Source organism: Sarcophilus harrisii, chromosome 4, assembly GCF_902635505.1.
Source record: "Sarcophilus harrisii chromosome 4, mSarHar1.11, whole genome shotgun sequence".
NCBI lineage: Eukaryota > Metazoa > Chordata > Mammalia > Dasyuromorphia > Dasyuridae > Sarcophilus > Sarcophilus harrisii.
In genome coordinates, this window is record NC_045429.1 from 64,750,164 (window position 1) to 64,774,210 (window position 24,047).

General features: G+C 37.5%; 1 protein-coding gene across 1 annotated transcript in view; it reads right to left on the reverse strand.

The window, feature by feature from the left end:
- ASTN1 (astrotactin 1) overlaps positions 1–24,047 on the reverse strand; it is a 512,206-nt gene that overhangs the window by 113,492 nt on the left and 374,667 nt on the right. The window contains exons 10-12 of the mRNA XM_031936933.1: positions 19,304–19,441; positions 18,091–18,241; positions 6,043–6,209 (exon numbers count right to left, since the gene is read on the reverse strand). Of these exons, the coding sequence (XP_031792793.1) occupies positions 6,043–6,209; positions 18,091–18,241; positions 19,304–19,441 (456 nt within the window). The remainder of the gene's footprint in view (positions 1–6,042; positions 6,210–18,090; positions 18,242–19,303; positions 19,442–24,047) is intronic.

Here is a 24,047-nt window from a genome sequence, read left to right on the forward strand (position 1 = left end):
AAGGATTTGCTGATAAATGTTTAATAATAGACTCTCAATATATATTTTTAAGAATTCATTATACTTTTAAGTTGTATTTGAATTATAAACACGTTCTTAAATCTAGATAATTAACAAAGCAATAAACCTATCTGCATTGTAATGATTGCTGATTTCTAAGGTGTAAATCTGACAATGAAAATTTAATAATGGCTTTCACAATCCAATTTGATCCAGTTATATCTATTTCTGTACCATCAAAGAGTAATAGCATATTGTCCTGTCTATTTTAAAGAGACTTTCTAGAAAGATGCTCCTTTTCCATGTCTTAGAGTCATGTAACAGTTGAAACCAAACACAAGTTTTATAATCACTGAAGTTTTTTGCTCTGACTCTAACCCACTATCCTAACATGGATACTTGTTTTCCTTAAAACATAACCATACTATTGTATATTTGCAATAACTTACTTTTGTGTGAAAAGACTGACTTTTGTTAATCATACAAAAGATTATAATTAAAATATACAAAATTATATAAATGATTGTCTTTTGGTCAATTATACAAAATAACCACTAGCACCTTGATCACCAGCAGAGGGAGTATTATTTCCATTTATAGCAAAAATATATTTTCGAGAGATGAGCATTGAATAAGGAGGTAAAACCCCAGAAATTTAGTGCTAAAATTGTCATACGGTCTTGAACAAGTCATTTAACTTATTTGAGATTCATTTTCCTCACCTTGCCTGCTTGACTCTTTCATGGGTTTGCCATAAGGGCCAAAGTTAAGATGAAATGTTAAGTACCAAGCATGACTATTATGAAAAGATATAAAAAATTCAGGAATTCATTGGAAAAATATCAGCCTGTGTAGCCCCACTCCCTGAAACAACCTCATTTGCCTTTGGACAATGTTTGTTCTAGTTGAACAGGTAAGAACTTAATACAAGTGTCAGTTTTTTGAAGAATGGATCCTTTGGCGTTGGTTTCATCAACTGCAAACTGATAGCTTTAAATTAGATGATCTTTTCCAACTCTTAATTATAAGATTTCAAAGTTTGAGATGCTATGAAAGGGATGCTATGAAAAGAATACTGGATTTGGAGTCAGAAGGTTTAGTAAAAGACTGTTGAACTAATATCCTACATATTATTCTTAACTCTCAACTTTGTTCTTCCCTTTCAGTTAATGAGATTGCCTAGATAGACCAAAGGAATTTCCAGATAGAACACCACTAGCAAGACAGCTGAAAGTTGGGGTCCTGAAAGATAATCAAGAAGGTTATCCCAACTTGTTCCTATGATGCATCTCTTTATAACTAAATTGGCTAGCCTGAATGTAATGCTTCTGTGTCTGTTATATACACAAAATTTGATACAATGGAATGTACACAAAGCTTAGAATTTGAGTTCTGGCTCAATATCTATTATCCACGTAACTATGGGCATATAGGGTAGTTGTATGGCAAGCTAATGGAGTGCCAGATCTGAAGTCACTAACACCTGAGTTCAAATCTAGCTTTAAACATTTACCAGCTATGCGACCCTAGGCAAGTCACTTAACCCTGTTTTTTTTTTTTTCAGTTTTCTCATCTTGGAAATGAACTGAAGAAGGAAATGGCTACTCATTTTGCCAAGAAAATGCCAAATGGGATAATGAAGAGTCAGATGTGACTGAAACAATTGAACCACAACATGGCCATATAACTTCAACACTAAAAGCTCTATGATCCTCATTTGCCAAACAGGGCTGAGGACATTTTACCATCAGGTCATAGTTGTGTCTTTGTTTTTGTATTAGGAAAAAAAATGTTTTGGAAATTATAAATCCCTATACTGCAATAGACTATAAGGTCCTTGAGGGCAGAGAATATCTCCTTTTCTTCCCCCCTTTTTAAGATCTTTATAATTCTAGAATCTAAGAGAGTACTTTGCACCCGGTAGACATTTTTTTTTTATTTTGTAAACTGAATAGTATCCAAAAGCTAGAAGGGACATTAGCAAAATGAAATTCTTCTTGAAAACTTTCACCCCTCAAGGAAGCCCATTCTACTTTTGGACAGTTCCTATCATTAGGAAGTTTTTTGTTTGTTTTGTTATATTTTGTGTTTCTGACAACAAACCCAAATTAGCCTCTTTTCAGCCTACTCATTTCTTCTGGTTCTCTTCTCTGGCAATGAACAGACAAGTCAAATTCCTCCTCCAAATAAAAGTCCTTCAAATGAATACAGATATGTCACCATTGAATCTTCTCTTCTCCAGGCTAAGCATTCCCAGTTCCTTCACCCAAACCTTTTATGACATGAATTTAAAGCTCTTCAATCTCCTGGTTGCCCTCTTCTGGACACTCTCCAGCTGATTGATTTCCTTCTTAAACTACCATGTGCATAGAAATGAACACAATATTCAAGAGAGTTGAGGAGGGCAGAGTACAACAGAATTATCACTTAACTGTTTACAAAAGCCATGCCCAAGATCCCATTAGCTTTTTGGTTTGCTACATTATACTGCTGACCCATATGGAGCATGTAGTCCATCAAAACCACCAGATCTTTTTCAGACCAATTGCTAAATAGTTGCATCCTATATTTTACTGACAAAGTGACTGTTGTACTAAGTACAAAACCCTTCATTTAACCGTATTGAATTTCATTTGATTACATTTATACCAATTCTCTATCCTATTTAGATCCTTTTGGATTCTGATTGATATCTACCATGTTAGCTATTCTACCATGTGAGCTATTCTTCCCCACTTCTTGTCATCTGCAGATTTCATGATCATACCATCTGTGCCTTTCTCTAATTCCTTCTGGTTTTGGCTTAAATATGGTGCATTTACATATAGATATTTAAGGTCTTGGGTTTCTCTACTGAATGAATCATTCTTCTGGGTATATCAACTGCTATTTGTTCTTTGCAGCAACTCTCCATGGTATCTAGCTTGCGTAAGACATTGATATAGATACAGATATATAGATGATATACATAGATATATATAGGTTATATATATATATATATATATATATATATATATATACATATATATACACATACACATGTGTGTATGTGTGTATGTGTAAAACTATCTAGGCTTCTTCTCCCTCTTCCATCCTTTTAAAATTTTAGTTTAAAACATTTTTATTAGATTTGCATGACACTTGGGAGCTACATTTTTAGCAACCATTGTCAGATGTATCTCGTCTCTGGCCCAGGATCTGTTATGCCTCTGGTTTAAGCCATAGCCCCAAAATCGAAATATCTACCTCAAATGTCCTCTTCCTAGATAACCGTTTAATTCTCTCTTTTTTTGTTTTTCTTTTGTATCCTTCTATTTCATTGGAGAACAGTGGAGAATAGGTTCCTTCTAACAGTATCATTTCTGCCTATGCGAAATGATGAAAAATAGGTAATTATCATCCATTTGGATGTCTTGAGAAAATATCTGTTATGTTTTGTACATATGTTTGGAGAAAGCAGTAGAACCCTCTATTGTTGATATCTAATTGAGAAATAACTTCCTCCATACCTCCTGAGCAGGAAACCACTGATTTCTACAACTTGTCTCTACTTCCTCTTCCCTTTATTATATATGTTCACACCTGACAACTTCTGGTTATCTACTATTTCATTCTTCATAGGATAGGCAACTTTTCTTCCTTAGAGTGTCTAGCTTCTTCCTTCTGAATATATAAATGAGGAGAAGCGGCAAATAGAAAATTCTATTGTCCAACTACCTCTTACTAACAAAGAGGAGCTAGTTGTTGAGGTGGAAATGATAGGAACCCAGAGGGAAAGTGACTACTTCTTTCTAAAATTTGTGATACAGAAGTAGGCATAGTTTCTATGTACCCTAGATTTTAGGAAGACAGTTTGCAAAGGGTTCAGAAGAAAGAAAAATTGGGGTTTATGAACTAAAAATACTACAGGAGAGGTTAAACTTGCCCAGGAAAAAGAGGTGTTGCTCAAGAATAAAATTTTGAAGACACAGAAAGAACCAATAAATGAAGTAAAAAAATACTGTGTATATATTATATTCCAAGTACTATGTTAAATGATGAATATATAAACAAAAAAGTTGGATACTCCTTCCTCTACAGACACAAATATTCTAATTTGGGGAGACACATGTAAAAAAAGGTCAGGTGTAGGGCAGATCCAAAGGCTCCCAAACCCTAAAGGTACCATAAAAAAATAAAAGAAAAATCCAGATGGCTAGCAAAACCTCAATGTCCTTAAGGTACACTGGTAGGTCTGAGAGCAGTGTCTGTGGATGGAACAGTAATTTTTAGGACACAACAACAGGACAGATGGCTAGGTCTGGTGCTCCTCAGCTTACTGGAATTATTGTAGTTGGGGACTACCAGCTCATCCAAGGAGTGTAAACTGTCAAATCTTTCCTCCCTTCCAGATACCTCAGCGGACTCTACAGAAAGATCCTCAGATCTATTTTTCATGTTCTTTTTGTACAACCATTCTCTTTTTTGTCCTTTGTTTCAATATATGACAATCTTTCATTCTCTGTCATTCTGGTAATTGTCAGGTTTCCCTCCTCTCCTTCATATTCCTTCCCCCCACCCCATTAACGTCTTCCTTTAGGGTCCTATACAATTTGAAATGTGGCGAGCCATTCTTTGCATACCTTTAGCTACCAAGAAGGTGATCAGTCCACTCTTGAAACCCAGCTATCATTTATTTAGCTATGGCAAAATTATAAACATCTAACTCTCATAGAAAGTGACTCCTATGCATATTTCCCACTATCCCTCATAATTTAATATTTTCAGGCTTGCTTAAAATATGAGAATAACAAGTATTTATGTACCATCATAAGGTTTGAAAAGGTCTTTATAACTATTATGTCATTTTATCTTCACAATGACACTGGGAGGTGTTGTTATTTAGTTATTTTCAGTTATATTCAACTCTTGGTGACTTTGTGGCATTCTTGATAAGCATATTGGAATGGATTGTCATTTCCTTCTCTAGTTCATTTTACAGACGAGGAAATGGAGTTAAACAAGGTTAGATGACTTTCTTAGGGTCATAAGCAAGTGAGTGTCTGAGGTAAAATCTGAACTTGGATCTTCTTGGCTCCAAGCCCCGTACTCTGTCCACCATACCACCTACCTGTCCCTGGGCAGGAGATACTCTTATTATACACATTTAAAAGATGAGGAAATTGAGGCAAAGGTAGATTAAGTAATTTGCCCAAATGTCACACAGCAAGTTGGGTTCAAGGCAGCATTTAAACTCATATTCATACTTAAACCACAAATAGATGATTAACAATTTTGTGCTCTATTTTCACATCTTAATAATTAAACAACCCCATTCCATTTCTTTTTCTCAGTTCTAAGAACACTATATCCAGATCTACTTCAGTCACACCAATTTTCCATCTCTTTCATCCTAACTCCAGATCTTTTTTGCCAAATTTATTTGTCCACTAATTGTTCCACTTGCCTTTTCTTACCATTGCCCTGCCTTACCCACTATTTTGTCCTTTTCCTTCTTGAGTTTAGCTGTTCAGACTCTACAATCCTACCTGATCCTTTTCAAACTCCCTTAATTCTTTTAAACACACACTATTTGTCCTTGGCCCTGCCCTTCTTTCAACCCCAAAGTAGTTTATATAAGAATAGCTGGGCCTTGAAATTGTTTTTCTTCAAATGTTCCTTAATTTCTCCTAAATGTTATCAAATTTCTCTTTCTCGCATTTAATCTCTGATTTATATAACTAATCTAACCCCTTCAAATCACCTTCATGTTTTTATTCTTATTCAGTTCAAGTTTTCCCTTTCCCCTGTGTTCTTTCTCCCACAGAAGCTGGAAGTAGAATGTACCCCAAATCCAGTTCTTTCTTCTATGATAACCCAATACTTTACCCATAACTCTTTGCCACTGATGAAAATAAACTACTCCATTATAAAGCCCTGGTGGTGAGAAGCTGTTTTATTTATCATTATATCTGAGTTACTTCATATCTAAGTATTCACCCATAGTACTCTATAATTATTCAATTGAATTAAAGTATAAAGAGGGACTTTAATTATACTCACCCACAGAACATGAGGATGTTATATAGCAAAGGATCATCTGGAAATGGTGCCATCTGCTGGAGACATAGCTGCTCACAGCCCCCGTTGAATCCATCAGAACAGTCAACTCCAATATGGCGATCATAGCAACCGGTACCATCCTTCATGGGACTCAGTCCTGATGGGCACTGGGACAATCAGAAAGCATCCACACAGCCCAGATGAGATGGTAATCTGAACAATCTACAGACCATAATTTAACTACCAGGTACTATTTTTTAATTCTGGGGCATAAAATTATTAGAATTAAAAATTCATACATGAACTTTCTACTGGACTGTATTCCCTTTAAAAGCTGGTGACCCTCAGTGCCATATTGTTTCTTCTCTCTTGGCAACTGATCGTACATATCTGCATTAAAACTGAGTTCCTCTTTAACTAGATAGAAGGGACTGTGAAGGAAGGGGCCATTGGAGCAAAGCAGTATGTGAGGGATGCTGGTTGGGCCTGAAGCTAGCAGAACAGTGGGTGAGATGGGCCAGAATTAAAATGCATTAGCAGGGCTTTCTTTATGGCTGTGCTACTGTTTCAACCAAGCACTCATTGGACCCTTTTCATGTCCAGAGTGCTTTGTCAACGTTGAGTGCAGAGTAAGTATGTAGGGGCAATTGAGGACAACTCAAAACTCCTGAAAATAGTTGACTTTTCATGTGACCTTGGAGAGTCCACTTGACTGCTTTGCACAGGAGGTAGGACCAGACACCACCATTTGTTAAATCCCACAGGTGCACATGTGACATTACCAATTCTGAAAAGATCCTTCAGGCCAGGAGAGAAATGTGCCGGGAGGTAATGGAATAGAACTTTCAGTTCTATTCCTGTGATTCCTTTCTAAAACGAGGCAAATGCTTCCTAAGTTACAAGGAAATAAAAAGTTGCCTCAGTTAACCTACTAAGAACGAATGAAGCATTCTACTTTAATGTAAAGTAAATAAGTGTTGGGGGGTAGCTAGTTGGTACAATGGATAGAATAGTGGGGATGGAGTCAAGAAGACTCTTCTTCCTGAGTTTTAAATCTGGGTTCAGACACTACTAACTCTGTGACCCTTGTTTGCCTCAGTTTCCTCATCTGTTAAATGAGCTGGAGAAGAAAATGGCAAACCACTCCAGTACACTTGCCAAGAAAATCCCAAAGGGGGTCACAGAGATATGGACATGATTAAAGAACAATGGCTTTGGAGTTGAGTGACTCACTGTCTGAATCTATCACTTAATACCTATGTAATTCATGAATAATCAATAAACTCTGAAATATTTTAAATATCTATAAAACAGGGATAATTCTTATACTAACCACCTTAAAAGATTGTTGTAATGATTCATCCAAAAAATGCCTGGTAACTGAAAAGCCTTATATAATGTTCATTGAAGTTTCCCAAACTAAGTTAGTCACTGAACATTTTGGAGACTGAATTATATGGATGAAACTTATAAATACTGATTTAAAGATGTTCATGTGTTTGGAAATATTCCTAAGAACAAGGATATTTATTGGGAAATACTTGGAAGAAAACAGAGGAAATTAAGTCAATTTTAATAGTTCCAGAAGTAGTACATTGATCTAGACTAATTTTGTATTTAATATTTATTTATTTATTTATTTTTGCTGAGGCAAGGGTTAAGTGACTTGCCCAGATTCACACAGCTAGGAAGTATTAAGTGTCTGAGGCCGGATTTGAAGTCAGGTCTTCCTGACATCAGGGCTGGCACTTTATCCATTGCTACCCCTATATTTAATATTTTAGAGGCAAAATTAATAATTAATATTAAAAAGTAAAATTATTAATGATAATTTTGCCTCTAAAATATTAAATATAGGGGTCCAAGGGTCACAGAGTTAGTAAGTGTCTGAACCCAGATTTAAAACTCAGGAAGAAGAGTCTTCTTGACTCCATCCCCAGCATTCTATCCATTGTACCAACTAGCTACCCCCCCAACACTTATTTACTTTACATTAAACTAGAATGCTTCATTCGTTCTTAGTAGGGTAACTGAGGCAACTTTTTATTTCCTTGTAACTTAGGAAGCATTTGCCTCGTTTTAGAAAGGAATCACAGGAATAGAACTAAAAATGTCACTAACATTTTTTCCCATGCCTCTGTATTTAATATTTTAGATGGAAAAATATTATTGTCACTGACATTTTTTTCTCATGCACCTCCCATTTCCACTGTGAGGCATCCCAAGATTTTGAGGAATGCAGTCTAGAAAGCATAGATTTAAGTTATTAATGCTGCATTGTATGAAACAGCTCAGGAGTATATTCTAGTTTTTTGAATGGAAGTAGTAAAGATGAATAATCCCCACAGCAGACCATTCCCAAAGGTCCTAACTGTTTCCTCATGTTTCTCTTGCAATGAATAAGTTCGTGAATGTTCTAGTAAGAGAACTAAAGTCTCCACTCACTTCCACACAATCAACTTACTTTGTCACCTTGCTGCCAAATGTACCAGCCCAACAGCCTGAAGCTGCAGCAGGTGTGCCTCTTAAAGGATGCCCTCCCTCCCTCCCATCACCCTGATCGAAGATCGCAATGGGATGCATGCTGTTTGCTGACACTAACTCTGCAATTTCCCAAACAAATGGCACCCCTGTGGGTTTACTACGCTCCCAGCCTGGTCCATGCCCTTCTTCCCCACTGTGCCAGCTGGAGTGTTGGAAGGTGACGGCCCTTCAGGAAGTTTCATGAGGCTGCTTCTCATTGTGCAATCCCAGATGTTCCAGATGATGGTAAACAAGCAAATGAGGCATCTGGGGCTCCCATCCCATGTTCCCTTTGCTCCCAATCCATCCACTTTCTTGGCTATTCAGCTGTTTTGGCCAGATGTGCTACTAGAAGGAAATTTGGCTTCACCACTGTGCAGCTGCCAAGGTTTTAATAAAGGGTCCTAAAACAGGCATAGGTGAAATAGGATTAAATAGGCTATATTGAAGATCATGAGGTTTGCCTGAGCTAGTCTTATTAAAACTTATCTAATCTTTTCCTTTCACTCATCTAACATGTACTCTGGGAATTTTGTTGATGATGAAACATTTTCTTCCACTACTTGCACATTACTGTTGGAAACTATTTCAACAATCATCCAGAATTCCCTATCTTTCCAACTTAGTTGAATTCATGTCCTTTATGATTCTTTTTTTTTTCTCCAAGCATCTTATCAGCATGGTTCTTAACAGGAACATCACCAGATGAAAAGAGAACAAGCTCAGATCCTTTCAGGGTGAGAAACCTGGCTTTAGCTTGATCATGCTTCTTTCTCATCCAATCTAGAAGCTTCATCACCTGCCATTATCTATTTGGAGTAGAGTAATAAATAGGAGTACAATGCATTTTAATTGGAAGTTTTGACCTTAGAGGACAAGGCATCATTCAATAAGAACTAGAGCTCAGTTACAAGGATTCACTCAGGAAAAAGAAGCAAATAACAACAAAAGAACTCTATATATTCATGCCTCCTATCTCTATGTTGAGTCTAAGGTGAACATAGAGGTTCTGAGTGATCAGCCTGAAGTAGTGGAATCTAAAAATGTTTAATGATTTTTAGTCTTCCATACTTACTAAGACAGAAATATATATAAATGCATTTCAAGATTTCTAACAACAGGGTTGAAACAAAATACACACATATATGTATATATTTATCTAATCCTCATTATAGTGATATATAGAAAATATGATAGAGTGGAAGCCACTATGATTCAAGCCCTAGCCCTGTCACTAACTTGATATTTTTACCTCAATTTCCTCATGTATAAAAAATGAAGAAGTTAGGGTAAAATAACTGCCAAGATTACTTGAAGCTCTAACATTCTGACAAGAAAGTTCTGTTAATTAGAGCATCCTTTTCCTTATTCCCCTGGAGGCTTATTCCAAGTAGAATACAGTGTAGTACAATGGGAAGGATATCAGATTTAGTTAGTTTTGAAGCTTAGCTTGGCCACTTTTAATACCTGGGTGATATTGGGTGAGTCACCTAACTATTCTGGTCCTTGGTTTATTCCTTTGTTAGGATAACATTGGACTAGATGATTAATATGAATACTTTGAGTGCTAAAGTTATGATTCCATGAATCAAGGTTTCATTGAATTATGCATTTCATTTTATTTAAGACAAAAAAATCTTACTGTTTCTTCTCTCTCCAGAATCACTCAGAATTTATATTTCTCTCTAGGAAGAAACTCCAGTCCTCATAAAGCTTCCCTCTTCCCACCAAGTACCTTGATTGAAAGTGGAAGAAATATTGTCTCTAGGCTTGGGGCAATTGTTGTTCAGCTTATCCCAGTTCACAAAGATTTTAACGGTGATTCTTTGGGTGTGATAGCTCCATCCATTTTTGTAGCCACATTGAAGATGAACAGATTGTTTCAGACTGGGACAAGGGGTCCTCTCCAATTTTACTTCACATGGTCCATGTTCATTAATCCCACAAACTTCCAAAAAGATAAATTCTGGTTGGTTAGGACTGGGGGTTTGAAGAAAAATCTTTATACCTGCTGATGTGACTGAGAAACATCAAACTTCCCTTATGCCTTGCATCAAGCATAGCTGATAAATGAGCATTCTATTTCAGTGACCCTTAAAACACACAAGGTTAATTGTCTTTCATGGGCTGCTCATGGCTTCTTGGCTTAAATCTCATCTAATGAATATTTGTGTTCAAGAGATTACACTGGTTTTCCCAGTCAACTCACATCATTCCCCCCTATTTCTGCTATAACACCCAACCCCCACACCAATCCCTATTCCCCCTTGTTCTGCTGGCTAATTAGATAGAAGCTTAAATGAGTCTTGCCACTTTCATGGCGTACCACTCTCTGCTCCTGTCTATCCCAGACTGAGAGATGGGTGCTCTGGTGACAGGTGAAGGAGAGACAGAAGCAAACATAGTCAGTGCCCTTGGGAATAAAGTGGGCTGCCTGGCTTTGCTTCCATTACCTCATTTTGTCTGGGCATAAAATGAACAATGACTCACCAAAAAGAACACCCTGCATCCCTACTGGGTGAGGAAATAGGTCTCTTTTAAGTGCTCAAAAGAAACCCTCTACTTTTCAAAACTGTTTTCTACAACTTTCTAATAAAACTTGCCATGTGTGTCTTCTCAGAATTTCATTTTTTTCTGCTTGCCCCAACCCCCCACATACTCCCTGGAGAAACAATTTATAGAGCTAAATTTAAATAAAAGGCTACCTTAGTTCCCTGCCATTCAATTTTCCATAAACCTCCAAAGCATGTAATATTGTTCTGGGCTTATTCTTCTACAAGAACAGTCATGGAATAAACTAAAGGTGGCTATCAGGAGCAGACAGCTTGGTACAATGGACAGCACCCTGAATGTGGAGTCTGAGGATGTGATTTCAAATTTTGGTTCTGTCCCTTACTACCTATATCACCTTGGAAAAGTCCTAGGCCTCAGTTTCCCTCTCTATAACATTTTCTGGCTCTAAATTCATAATATTCATGCAACACTGATTTAAAGGGGACAGATGGGTTGAGAGAGGAGTAAATGAAAAAATAGAATGGAATGGCTAGAGAAGGAGAACCAGTGAGAAATCTAAATTCCTGGTTAGAGCTTGATGAATTTCTTTTATATAGTACTTTGTCATTACAAAGAAATTCTTATACACCATCTCATTTGATATTCATAGGCATCTTGTGAGGTAATACCTATACTATCATTTAAATTTAACAGATAAGGACACTGAAATTCAGATTCTGAGTTTGTCTAGGGTCACACAGGTAGTGAAGCTTTGATTTCTGTTTCTGGATAAGCCAATTCATCTAGTTCTCTTCCTTGGTCACAGAATGTGTCTTGTATCAGATGGACATTCAGAAATACATATCTTCCTGGCTCACAGTAGGGACATAGTGAGAGTGCATGTTTGAAGAAGTAAAAGGCCTTTCCATTGGCCAAATGACTCTCAAAGTCAACATCCTAAAGATGATTGATTAATCATTAATGTCATCTATGAATAATAAGGACAGAATTACAGTTTAACCACTTTCATATTAAATAAGGTAGGTCATTCCTTTGGCAATCAATGGAAAGCTGAATGGACACTTGTCGATGGTGTTGCAGGTTTTACTGTTCTGGTATGAATTAGACTAGGTGGCTTACATCTGAAGTTCATTCCTTCTGATTTTGTGATTGTGTCTAGAAGTAAGACACAATCCACTCTCTTCTTTATCTCCCCCAGTGCTCAGCCCATCTGAGTGCTCTGCCAAAGAAGCTTCCAGCTGTCTGCACAAGGTTTGATTTGGAGGGCAGGGCAATTATGCTTTGCACAGGTCTTTGCCTTTCACGGGTATTTGTTTTCATCCTCCAGAGAATATATAAACAACAGGGCAATTAACTGGATAGCAATTAACCCTGTGGGAGTCCATGCAGAGCCAAAAAAGATGTGTCCTATCTCCTTAGAAATACAGATGAAGGCTGAACTGATTATGGGGACAAAATAGGAAAGTTTGCCATGCGTTCTACTGGGAAAACATACTTGACCAGAGTTTTCCGGGGTTCCATTTTACTTTTGCTAACCAATAAAATTCTGTTTCCTAGGGTTACCTTCACATAGGTCTTTTCTTTAGGAGAAGGATATCAGCAGTGCTGGTATCCAAAATTTGGGGAAGAAAGAAGTCATCCCATTTTTAGTTGGTGAGAGAGAGATGGTTAATAGTCTCTAAAACTATAGATAGAAACAATTGAGCTGTCTTTCTTCTTGGGCCCCAAACCACATGTACAGAGATTGACTTTCCCTTAAGAAAAATATATAGGTGGAGGCATATTTAATAAATGGCTCATGCAATCATAGATTTAAAGATAGAAGGGACCTTTGAGTTAACTTAATCTAACTCTTTCATTTTAGAGATGAGGAAACTGAACCTCAGAGAACTGATTTGCAGGAGCTCCCTTCCTGTCTCTATCTCTCTGTCTTTCTATTTCAGTCTCCCACTCTTTGTCTCTGTCTCTGTCTCTCTGTTTTTGTCTCTGTCTCTGTCTCTCTGTCTCTATCTCTGTACCTCTCTCTATCTCTCTCTGTCTGTCTTTCATTAGAAAGTGGCTGAGATAGGATTGGAACACAGATCACTCTCATACTAAGGCCAGAGATGACATCAGAATGGTCCCTTGTTGCATGGTACAATATGGTAACACCATCATGATGGCTAGCTTAAAGGCAATTCAAATTGAGGTGAGAGTGTAATGGAAAGAGCACTGAATAGAAGTCAGGGAAGTTCAGTTCAAATCTTTCCTCTTATTATCTGCATGACATTTTCCCTTCCCTGACTGCATCCAGAATGAACAAGTTTTCCCTCACAGAGCACTTTGTTTTACAACTTTCTAATAGACCTATCATGGCCATAATTTCTTTGTTTTGGATCTGAAGTTAAGAAGACTTCAGTCCAAATCTGATCTTAGACACTTAATAGTTACATGATTCTGGGCAAATCATTTAATTTATATTTGCCTCAGTTTCCTTACATGCAAAATGTGGATAATAGCACCTTTCATCCAAGGTCATTTTGAGGATAACATGAGTTGTATTTGTAAAGTGCTTAGTACAATGCTTTGCACATGGTATGCAGTTAAAAATGTTTTCTCCCACCCATTCAACTATAGTGTAGTGAAAAGGACATTGAACTAAGAATACACAGATCTGAATTCGAATCCTGCTTATGTCACTTAGTAAGTGACATAGTAGCTGCATGACCTGGGACAAAGCACTTAATCTCTCCAGGGCTCAGTTTCCTTATTTAGTAAAGGAGATTTGACAATGTAATTCCTAAAGCCTCTTCCTGCTCTATTCCTCTTGTTTCTCCCTTGCCCCCTTCAAGTGCCTTGAATTGCATTTGGTTTAATTATTTGTTGATTATATGAATTAAACCAGTTTACATGGTATTGCACCTCAAGTAGCAGAGACAGATGTCTATTTATGCATATAACTGTTTTTCACAATAGTACCGAGGGACTTTCAGGAAAGGGTTGAAGCCCTCAGCTATTTCTCAATCCTGTTTCTTCCATCCATTCCTCACATCAAGCCTTCAGGCAAAATTGAGTGATCACCTGTTTGGCACATTGTAGAAGGGATGCATACTTCATATTGGAATTGATGAATGCTGGGATTTCTTCATATATTTGGATTCTACATGCTTCCATTTCCTTATCTGCAAAATGAAACAGTGAGTCAACTGGCCCAACTGTCCATTCTTCTTACTTAAGTGTCAAGGGTCTGGTGGTTATACAGAGCCACTCATATTATGAGTTGACTTTTTATAGGATAATGGATTTTATAGGATTTTATAGGATAACGGATTTATTACAAAGGCATATTTATCTGTGAGATTTCTGCCAATCCCAGTCTCACAAAGCATGGTGCTATAAGAGAAAAAAATCTATCAGCTTGGATCTAAGACAGGCAAAAGGCCAATATGATGGACCATGGACATCATGAAGGCTAGGGCAAGGGCAGGGGTGCACAAGAGAGAACCAGAGAGTAAACATGTTTTTGAAATGTGTGCATATGTTTACAAACATCCACACAGACATTTTGTGTGATCCAATTCATAAAGAGCTTAAAATTTAGATGAAGAAAATATAGCCTGAATAGCACAAAAAAGGTCCAATCTGGAGCTCTGTTAGACAGTGAAATTGTTACCTGATTGGCATCCTCATTGCTTGAGTCATTGAAAATGAGACTGGGAAGAGCCAAGAAGGGTGGAATAAAGAATAAACTCAGTCCCTGGTCACAGGCCATAAAAGGTAACCTAAATAATCTTTTCCATGGAGTGTTTCTATGAGGACATTCTCTGTCCTACTTTCTTATCCCTATGATAGAATAGGATATTGCCTTTCTAATCCACTCTCTCTGTCTCTGTCTCTCTACCACCGTCTCTCTCTCCTTTTTCTTTCCCTTCTCTCTCCATCTCTATCCCTTTTTCCCATTTAGTCTTCCTTTCCTTTCTCTTTCAACCTCTTTCCTTTCCTACATTTCCTCCTCTCTCTTTCTTTCTTTCCCTACTACTTCCCCTCCTTTCTTCCTTTCATTTCTTTTCCTTTTTTCCTTTCTTCCTCATGTTCTTTTTTTCATTCTGTACCCCTTCTTTTTTCATTTCCTCCCTTTCTTTCTTTTATCTTTCTCTGTCTCTGTCTCTTTCTATGTGTCTGTTTGTCTCTGTCTCTCTCAGTCTCTTATGTCTTTGTGTCTGTATATTTCTCTCTGCCTCTGTCTCTGACTCCCTGTCTCTATCTGTCTGTCTCACTCTCCCCATTTTTGGATTTTTTTCCCCTTCACCTCCCTTCTCCAAAGATGCATGCTCCTGAAAGCCACAATCGTCCCAATGGAAGTAAAGAAAGACCTCATGAGAAGAAGAAATATTGCACTTCTCCAGATCCAGATACACATACATTTCATCAGGAATGGTCTCCACGTGGGCCAAGAGAAGAAAAGCTTGTAAGAAATGGACTCAGAAGAAGCATAGCTAGCAGCCAAAGTGAAAGGCTACTTTGCTGACAAGCCATGTGAGAGTGAGAAGCAGGTGGGAAAAGAAAGAGAGGTCACCATGCTAGATTTCTGGAGATGGAAGGATTCATCAAGGTCATTGGGTCCAATACTCTCATTTTACAGATGAGGACATTGAAGCCAAGAGGGCTCAAGGCACTAAGTTACCAAATGGCAGAGCCAAGATGTCTTCTCTAGGATGTACTAGAGATATTTCATACTTGCTATTTTTTTTTACCTTCTCCTTATTTTTTAATGTGAATACCTGCTACTAACACAGTGTTTGTCACATACAAAGTGCTTACTAAATACTTGTTGATTAATCCTGTCCCTCACCGTACTCCCATTCTTTGTTCCTTAACATTCTCCATTCTGTCTCCAGTCTATGCTGCCTCCAGACTTTGAGGATTATGCCATTGATCCCCTTTAAAAAATTAGTCAGGAGGCAGCTAGGTAGCTGGTGCAAGTGCACCAGCCTTGAAGTCAGGAGGACCCAAGTTTAAATCTGACCTCAGACACTTAACACTTCTTGGCTGTGTGATCCTGGGAAAGTCACTTAATCCCAATTGCTCAGCAAAAAACAAAAAACAGTCTGCCAATGAGGATTCATTTTCCTTTCCTGGTCAATACAGCCTCTCAGTTCTAAAAGACAGAAAAATTCTAATATCTTCTGTTACCCAACCAACTCCTCAAATTGGTAGTTTCAGATTTTTGAGAAGTTGCAAAGGTAGCTCAAATGAATGATCAGCTTGATGAGTAGTGACCATTAAAAGAACAAGGATTAAAATTGCAAGGGTTTTATAAGTATGTGTATTGATTATCTTTTGCCTGTCTTAGGGGAGTTCATCCTTTGAGTGTCCCTCTTGTGAAATGGAGAGATCGTGTTAAATGGACTCTTAGTATGCTATGGTTCTTTCCCAACTACTCTATCCTATTCTCAGCTCTCTTTCCCTTGAATTATATATGACTACAGCTTAAGCCACAGAGTTAAGCATTGAATGAACAGATGAAAAAAGAGTTTATTAAGATTTTATTATATGTGAAGAAAGGTAATAAAAGTCTAGATCCAATTATAACAGAAGGGAAGGGCTTTGCATTCAAAGAGTGATGTGGTGGAAAGATCACTCAAGTTAGAATCATAAAACTTACAAGGTGGTCAGTCGATAACAATTTCCTAGAAAGGAGCAATGCCCACTAGAAATTCCATATGATGAGTTGGTATGTAAAGACATTCTGTGACTGTGTGTGTGTGTGTGTGTGTGTGTGTGTGTGTGTTTGCAGCTAAGGAAGGAAGGAGACTGTGGAGAGTATATGTGTCAAGAAATTATACATGTATCTGGATCTGGAGAAGTGCAATGTTTCCTACCACAAGACCTTTCTTAACTGCTATTGGGAAGCTTGTGGCTGTCAGGAGCATGGGTTTTTTTGAGAAGGGAGGGGAAGGGAAGAAAGTCTAAGAATGGGGAGGATGAGACACAGAGACAGCAGAGACAGGCAGAGAGAGACACACAGAGAGACATACAGGAGACACAGAGAGAGAGAGACAGAAACTGACAGAGACATACATAGAAAATGAGAGGAGACAGAAACAGAAACAGAGACAGATAGAGAATGAGAGGAGAGAGACAGAAACTGACAGAGACATAGATAGAGAATGAGAGGAGAGAAAGACAGAAAGAGAGAGAGAAAGAGAGAAAGAGAAAGTGAGAGAGTGAGAGAGAGAGAGAGAGAGAAAGAAAGAGAGAGAGAGAAGAAAGGGAGGAGGAAATGTAGAAAGGAGAGGAAGAGAATGAAATCCTACCTCTGACATTGACAAACTATGTGATCAAGGAAAAACGTTGCTTAGTCTTGCTTAACCTCAGTTTCTTTATTTGTAAAATCAATATGGCATAACCTCTAAGGTCCCTTTCAACTCTATTCTATGATCTTATATTCTTGTACTGGGTCACATGTGTAGGTCCTTTCTCCCCAACTGGGTTGTAAGATCTTGGAGAACAGAGACTATATCTTAAAATTATTATTATTTTCACACAAAGAACCTAGCAATAAAATATCATATGATTATTGGAAATATGATGGATGAATTATTTTCATTTCTTAACTATTGAGATTATATCAACCAACCAACCAACAAATCATTAATTAAGCAACTACTGTTAGTTATTGTATGTTAGTCATTGTATTAGATGATAGGCTTCAAGTGAAAAAGTGAGTCATTTTTTGACTTCAAGGAGCTTATATTATACCAGTAATGGAACTACTATGTGGTCTAGCTAATAGTCAAAAACAAAAATAACTGTCAGTACTTCACACCTCCTTTTTTTTTTTTAATTCAAGGTGTACTACTAGTGGAATATTCACTTTGTTTCTTATTATTACCCTGCTTCCTTCTCTCATTCCTAAGCTTTCCAAAAGAGAAGCATTTTTAGGTTTTCTTGGCTATCCCAGACCCACATTTCTTAAAAAACAAAACAAAACAAAACAAAACAAAACAAAACTGAGGGGAACTAACATACCACACAACCAGTGGAGTCCAACTTGCGATCTGAGATGCACCTGAAATTCTTGCTACAGCCCCCATTGTCCTTGGTGCAATCCCTGACGGGTCCAAATGAATCCAAGAGAACTTCCAAGCTGTCAAAGGAGGATGAGGTCATCAGCTCTTCTCTGTGGGTAGAGGTAGACAGAGTCATAGGGGAAAAAAAGCAAATATATCTTTTACACTTATTGATTACACAGACTTGTACCCTATCTCATATGATCTTGTGATGTATTAATGTGTGATGTGATTAATGTGTAATTTTTGTGGATAAAGAAAATAAAATTCTTAACTGTTAAATGCCATACCCATACCTGCTCAGGATTCTAAGTGACCCATTTCTATTGGAATGTTAATATTTGGCTTATGTCGTATCTCTCTACAAATTGAATGAATGAATAAAATAGATAAGAAATTGATGAATAGATACATAAATTTAAAAATCAATCCAACTTGACTCATGTCAATTAATAAATGGTATTAAAAACATAAGATAATAAAAACAATGCATTTTTGTTGCATCTTGCTCATATGTACCATGAACCTCTGAAATTTAAGTGGTCTTTAACTTCAGTTTCTAAGGTTTATGAAGTTTACACACATAGATATACACATATTCACATACAGAAACATGAATATGTATGTGTGTATATATAACATATATACATTTAAAGAATTATATACACATATAATATAGAGAGATTAAGCACATTGCTATGGGTCTTGCACAACTAATACATGACTTCCCATCTAGGTCATCTGAATCCAAGGTCATTGTTCTTTTGAAATAAAGCAAATATAGCTAGGAGTCTGAAGCTATTATTTTATTGACTATAAGTTGAGTGTATGTGTGTGTGTGTGTATGTGAATGAGTGTGTGAGACAGAGAAAGAACATATATTCCTCGCAGTCTCCCTCCCCCTCAACTACAAACACACACCTACACATGCAAATAGTCACAGAATATCTTGACATACCAACTCATCATGTGGACTTTCTAGAGGGCATTCCTCCTTCCTAGGAAATTGTTATTGAGCACCATTGTCACTCAGCATCTTGTAAGAGAAGCATGCAGAACAGGTGCCCATTCTTTCTTACTTAGTCTGCAATTTTCTCTCCCAGCATCAGGACCATACAACCTCATGACACTTCTTCTTGGCTCATAATACATCTCCCTGAACCCAAACTCACCTGACCTCCACTGCATCCTCCATTACGGTCATATCTGTCTTGCACTTAGCCGAAGGGTTGATGGCCAGTTCTGCAGGTGGAATCACAAAACTCTTGCTTAGAGGCAGCCACATTCCCTCTCCTAGAGTATAGGTAAACCTGCAGAGGGACAGAACAAAATGTAATGGTCAGTGGTCATTACATCTTATCTAATACTAATAATGTTGGCAATATATTGGATAGCTGTAGTATTTTCACTATACAAAAGTCATACTTTTTCAGATATTGTTATTTGATTGATGAAATATCTGAAGAAGAGGGAGAAGTTTGCAAACTTAACTCGCCCAACCCAGTTGGTGGTGGGACAATTACGAAAGGCCTTATAACGTGATGAAAAGAATCAAAGGATCTGCTTTGAGACCTAGATTTGAGTTCCAGCTTAGGATTTATCTGTAAAGGGACAAATCATTTAACCTCTCGAGTTCTCACCCTATCTGTAAAATGGAGAAAGAACTAAATTCCCTAACAGATTCTAAAGATTTATGAATTTATAGGCCACAGAAGGGACCCTTCAAGTTTAAGATGATGCCTTCAAGGCAGAGGATGAATTCTCTTTCCTAACACAAATCTGAGGAGAGATTTATGGCCGTGTCTATAAGAACTTAAAAATATGCTGTTCATATTCCCCATCAATGGCAACAGCAATGTACATCCTGCATGTATGTAATATATATATATATTCATATATATGTGTGTCAGTGTGTTCTTAAATATTTTATATATTCATACATGTATACATACATGAATATTCTAATTTCTGATTGGATCCATAATATTCCATCCATACCAGCCAATTTTGTACAGATTTTATCCATGTCCTCCCATAAGTATACCACAGGGATCCTGCCCAAAACAGTAGGGGCTTTCCTCTTCTTTTCTTCATGGCAAGGATATCAATGGAACAAGTAAGCTATCCATTGGTTACCCCTTGCTCTCACTCTGTGGAGGCACTTTCTTTTTTAGTTACATTTCCATGACAATTTTTACACTACTTCTCTTGCATCAGTCTTTGTTCATTGTCGAAAAAAAACAAAATCACAGATTTCACAATGTAAAGGGACTCAAAGACCATTCAGTCCAACCCCTTCTTTTTATAGATGAGTTCCCATGAACATGAAATGCTTTATCAGGGCAGTGATCAGTGCAGCCAGAATTTGAATCAAGGTTTTTTAATTACAGAATCGGGTCTCTTTCTACCATATTACAGTGCCTTTAACATGGTCTTTTCTAAATCTCTCTATTACCTTTTGGGTGCTCTTTATCTTGAATACTACAGAGACCAAAGTGTTCTATGGCTACCCATCTGCCATATATAATCATGTGTCAATATTAGTTTCAACACTCCAAAAAACAAACACTCATGATTTAATCAATGTGAGTATAACCTTCACCAATGATAGATACCTTTTTGCTTAGGTATCTGTCTGTAATTCCAGTGCTTAGGACAGTACGTGGCACAAAGTAAGAGCTTAATTAATGATTTTTGCCTAATTTAATGATAATGCATACTATTGCCCTTCATGCCTGAGTTGATCATTTGAAAAATTGTTATACTAGCAGCCCAACTTGTATTGATGAACCTCTTCAAACTTAGCTAAGCCAGCCTTAAAATTGAAGATACACAACATGTTCCAAGGACTTTGCTCTAAATTTTTCTATCTTGGGATGGATTTGCCAGAGTTTGTACATCATTAGTTTAGCCTCTAAGAATGCAAGGTTCTTCATGGAATTGACATTTAGTGGAAAATGTGTATATGTCTACGCAGTAGCCAATATATTTAAGACCACAAAGTGTAGATGAATCCTGCTGGGTTGCTTTTCCTTGAAGCCTGTCAAGCAAAGAAGGATGGTGATTTGTTGGGTGTTTTATATAGTATATAGGTTAAATTAGCTCCTTCCAACTTTTACAGTTTTACAACAGGATACTGTTTTATTGTAAGGGCAGTTAGGTGATGTAGATGATAGAGTGCCAGCCCTGAAAACAGGAAGATCTGATTTCAAATTTCACCTTAGATACTAGTTGTATGACCTACAAGTCACTTAACCCAATTTGTTTTACTTTCTTATCTGCCCAAATTAGGAGAAGTAAATAGCATTTTTGCAAATAAAACCCCAAATGGGGTGAGTGAAACAATCAACAAATGATTTCACTGCATATGTATACAAACCCCCGATGCTATTCTGAGCTTGTAATTGTAGAAACTAAACTCTTTCACTTTGAAATTTACAACTGTTAAGGTTTCAGAAAATATATTCTATTTCTATCTTGTTAACATTACAAAAGGGTCCTCCAGCTTCCTTCCATGAGATAAAAAAATCTGTCCTGATTTGTTTTCTTTTTCATGTAGATGCCAAACCAGAAGTAATGGTGTAGATTACTCTTGAGAATATATACAACCCACTGGATCAGGGCTATTATTCAGAATTTTTAGAAATGCAAAGGCTTAGTCTGCTGATCTGAGAATTCTCCTTGTTATTGCATGAAATATTATCATAATCATGCAACCTCAATAGATATTGATCTAAGCCCAATTCTCTCCCTCCTTCCTTACCCCACCTCTCTTTTTCTCTCTCCCTGTTTTTGTCTATCTGTCTTGATCTGTCTTTTCTCTCTCTCTCTCTCTTTCTTTTTTTCTCTTTCTTTCCTTCTTTCTCTCTTTCTTTCTTTCTCCCTTTCTTTCTCTCTTTCTTTCTTTCTTTCTTTCTTTCTTTCTTTCTTTCTTTCTTTCTTTCTTTCTTCCTTCCTTCCTTCCTTCCTTCCCTTTCTTTCTCTCTCTCTCTCTCTCCCTCTCTCTCTTTCTTTCTTTCTTCCTTCCTTCCTTCCTTCCTTCCTTCCTTCCTTCTTTTCTTTCTTTCTTTCTTTCTTTCTTTCTTTCTTTCTTTCTTTCTTTCTTTCTTTCTTTCTTTCTTTCTTTCTTTCTTTCTTTCTCCTTCTCCCTGCCAGTCCCCTACTCTATCTCATTTTTAATCAACAAGTTGTATCTATTTATCTCTAAGAAATAACTCCACTAGGTTGCAGATGTATGCATCCCTCTATACCCTCCCCACCAAGTTTTTTCATAAGGGGAAGGTGATCTGTGTTGGTGGAAGGAATACCTACCTTGATAAAATTGTGAATCCTCTGATATATAACACAAGTTTGGGGTGTGTGTGTGTGTGTGTGTGTGTATTGTATGTGCATGCATTTCTGTGCACTTTAAGTTTACTAAAGGGTGTAACCAGGGGAGTGTTGAAGTTAGCTTGAATCATCTTTCAGGAGCCAAGTATCAAATTTTCAGTGTAAGCATATATACTTTGGAAATCAGCAAACACTACAAATCAAGTAGGAATATACTCTTTTGTTTATTTTCTAGATTTAAGAAAGTGATAGAGAAGATGTTGATGCTGTAAACTTACAAGTGTGTCATGCATTTATTATTATTATTTTTTTACTCAGAAAATCAGTTGTTCAACCTTTACCAGCAAACCCCTGGATCCAGCCCAGTAGGGTTCTTATCCTTCTGTGAAGTAGGAAGTGAAAAGACTAAAACATAGGGAGATTCTTTGAATGAAAGAGAACAGAATCAGGAAAGCAGTGTGGTACTTAGAGAATTGCTTCTCTAAGTTCAGATTCTGCTTTGATGCTCATCATTTGCACTATCTTACCTAAGTTTCTTCATCTCCCAGGATGTCAATTTTCTCAATAAAATGAGGAGGGATGTAAGAAGTGACTTGTGTGACCCCTTTCTAGATGTATGTTCTTAAGGTAGACCCAGATTTGTTCTTCTCAACCATTAACCTTTGCTAATAATTTTCTCTGTAGGATTCTTTCAGTAATTCCCCCCTCCCTATATCTCTACAATGAGGGTAAAAGGAAATAAAAGAACCAATCAACATTTCCAGAAAGATCTTAAGGAAACTGTGAGAGATTATTTGTTTATTTATCCACTAATTTCAGTTCAAGGTAGTTCAAATGCTCTGTGCTCACAGTCAAAAATAGTCTGATGGATAAAAGCCCAGCGTGGGTGGGATATCACAGGACTGCTGGCAGCCTGGCCTCTCTTTCCACGTTAATGTGAAAAGAGGAACAATGGAAGGACATGTACAATTAAAGAGAATCCAGCCTGGCATGTTTTCTATGCTAGTCACAAAGCATCATTTGTGAATCCCTTTCAATTTCCTCCTGAAAACCCTCTCTGCTCCCCTCCCACTTACTTCATGCCCAGGGAGCTGAGGCAGACAGACAGATAGTGGGTCTGCAATCAAAAAGCAGCTTTATCAATAATACCAGTTGTGACAAAGATCCAGCACTCCCCATGAGTGCCTTGCATTTAGTAGCAAGGGTACCACTACACTCCTTCTTGCCTGCTGACTGAGATGGACTCTTCTTCCCTCGACAAAGCAGCTTTTGGGGGAGAATGTCAGATCCAGCTCAAACTGCAGGGGTCACCTTAGGGATGAGGATCAACCATTAGAGATGTTGGACCCTAGCCAGGACCCTGGGGATGCTCCACCTGACTATCAGGCCTCCTGCCACCAAAACCTGCTGTCCAACCACTCCTTCAAGATTCAATTTAGAGACACAGGCATTCCCTGCACCCTCACCCCCTTCGTGAACACTGCTGTGTGTGGCCAGTTAGGCAAAAGGCTTTTCTCCAGCTGTACCACATCAGCAGGAGCAGTGGAAAGGATGAACTACAATGTCTTCAATAAAGCAGCTGGCTAA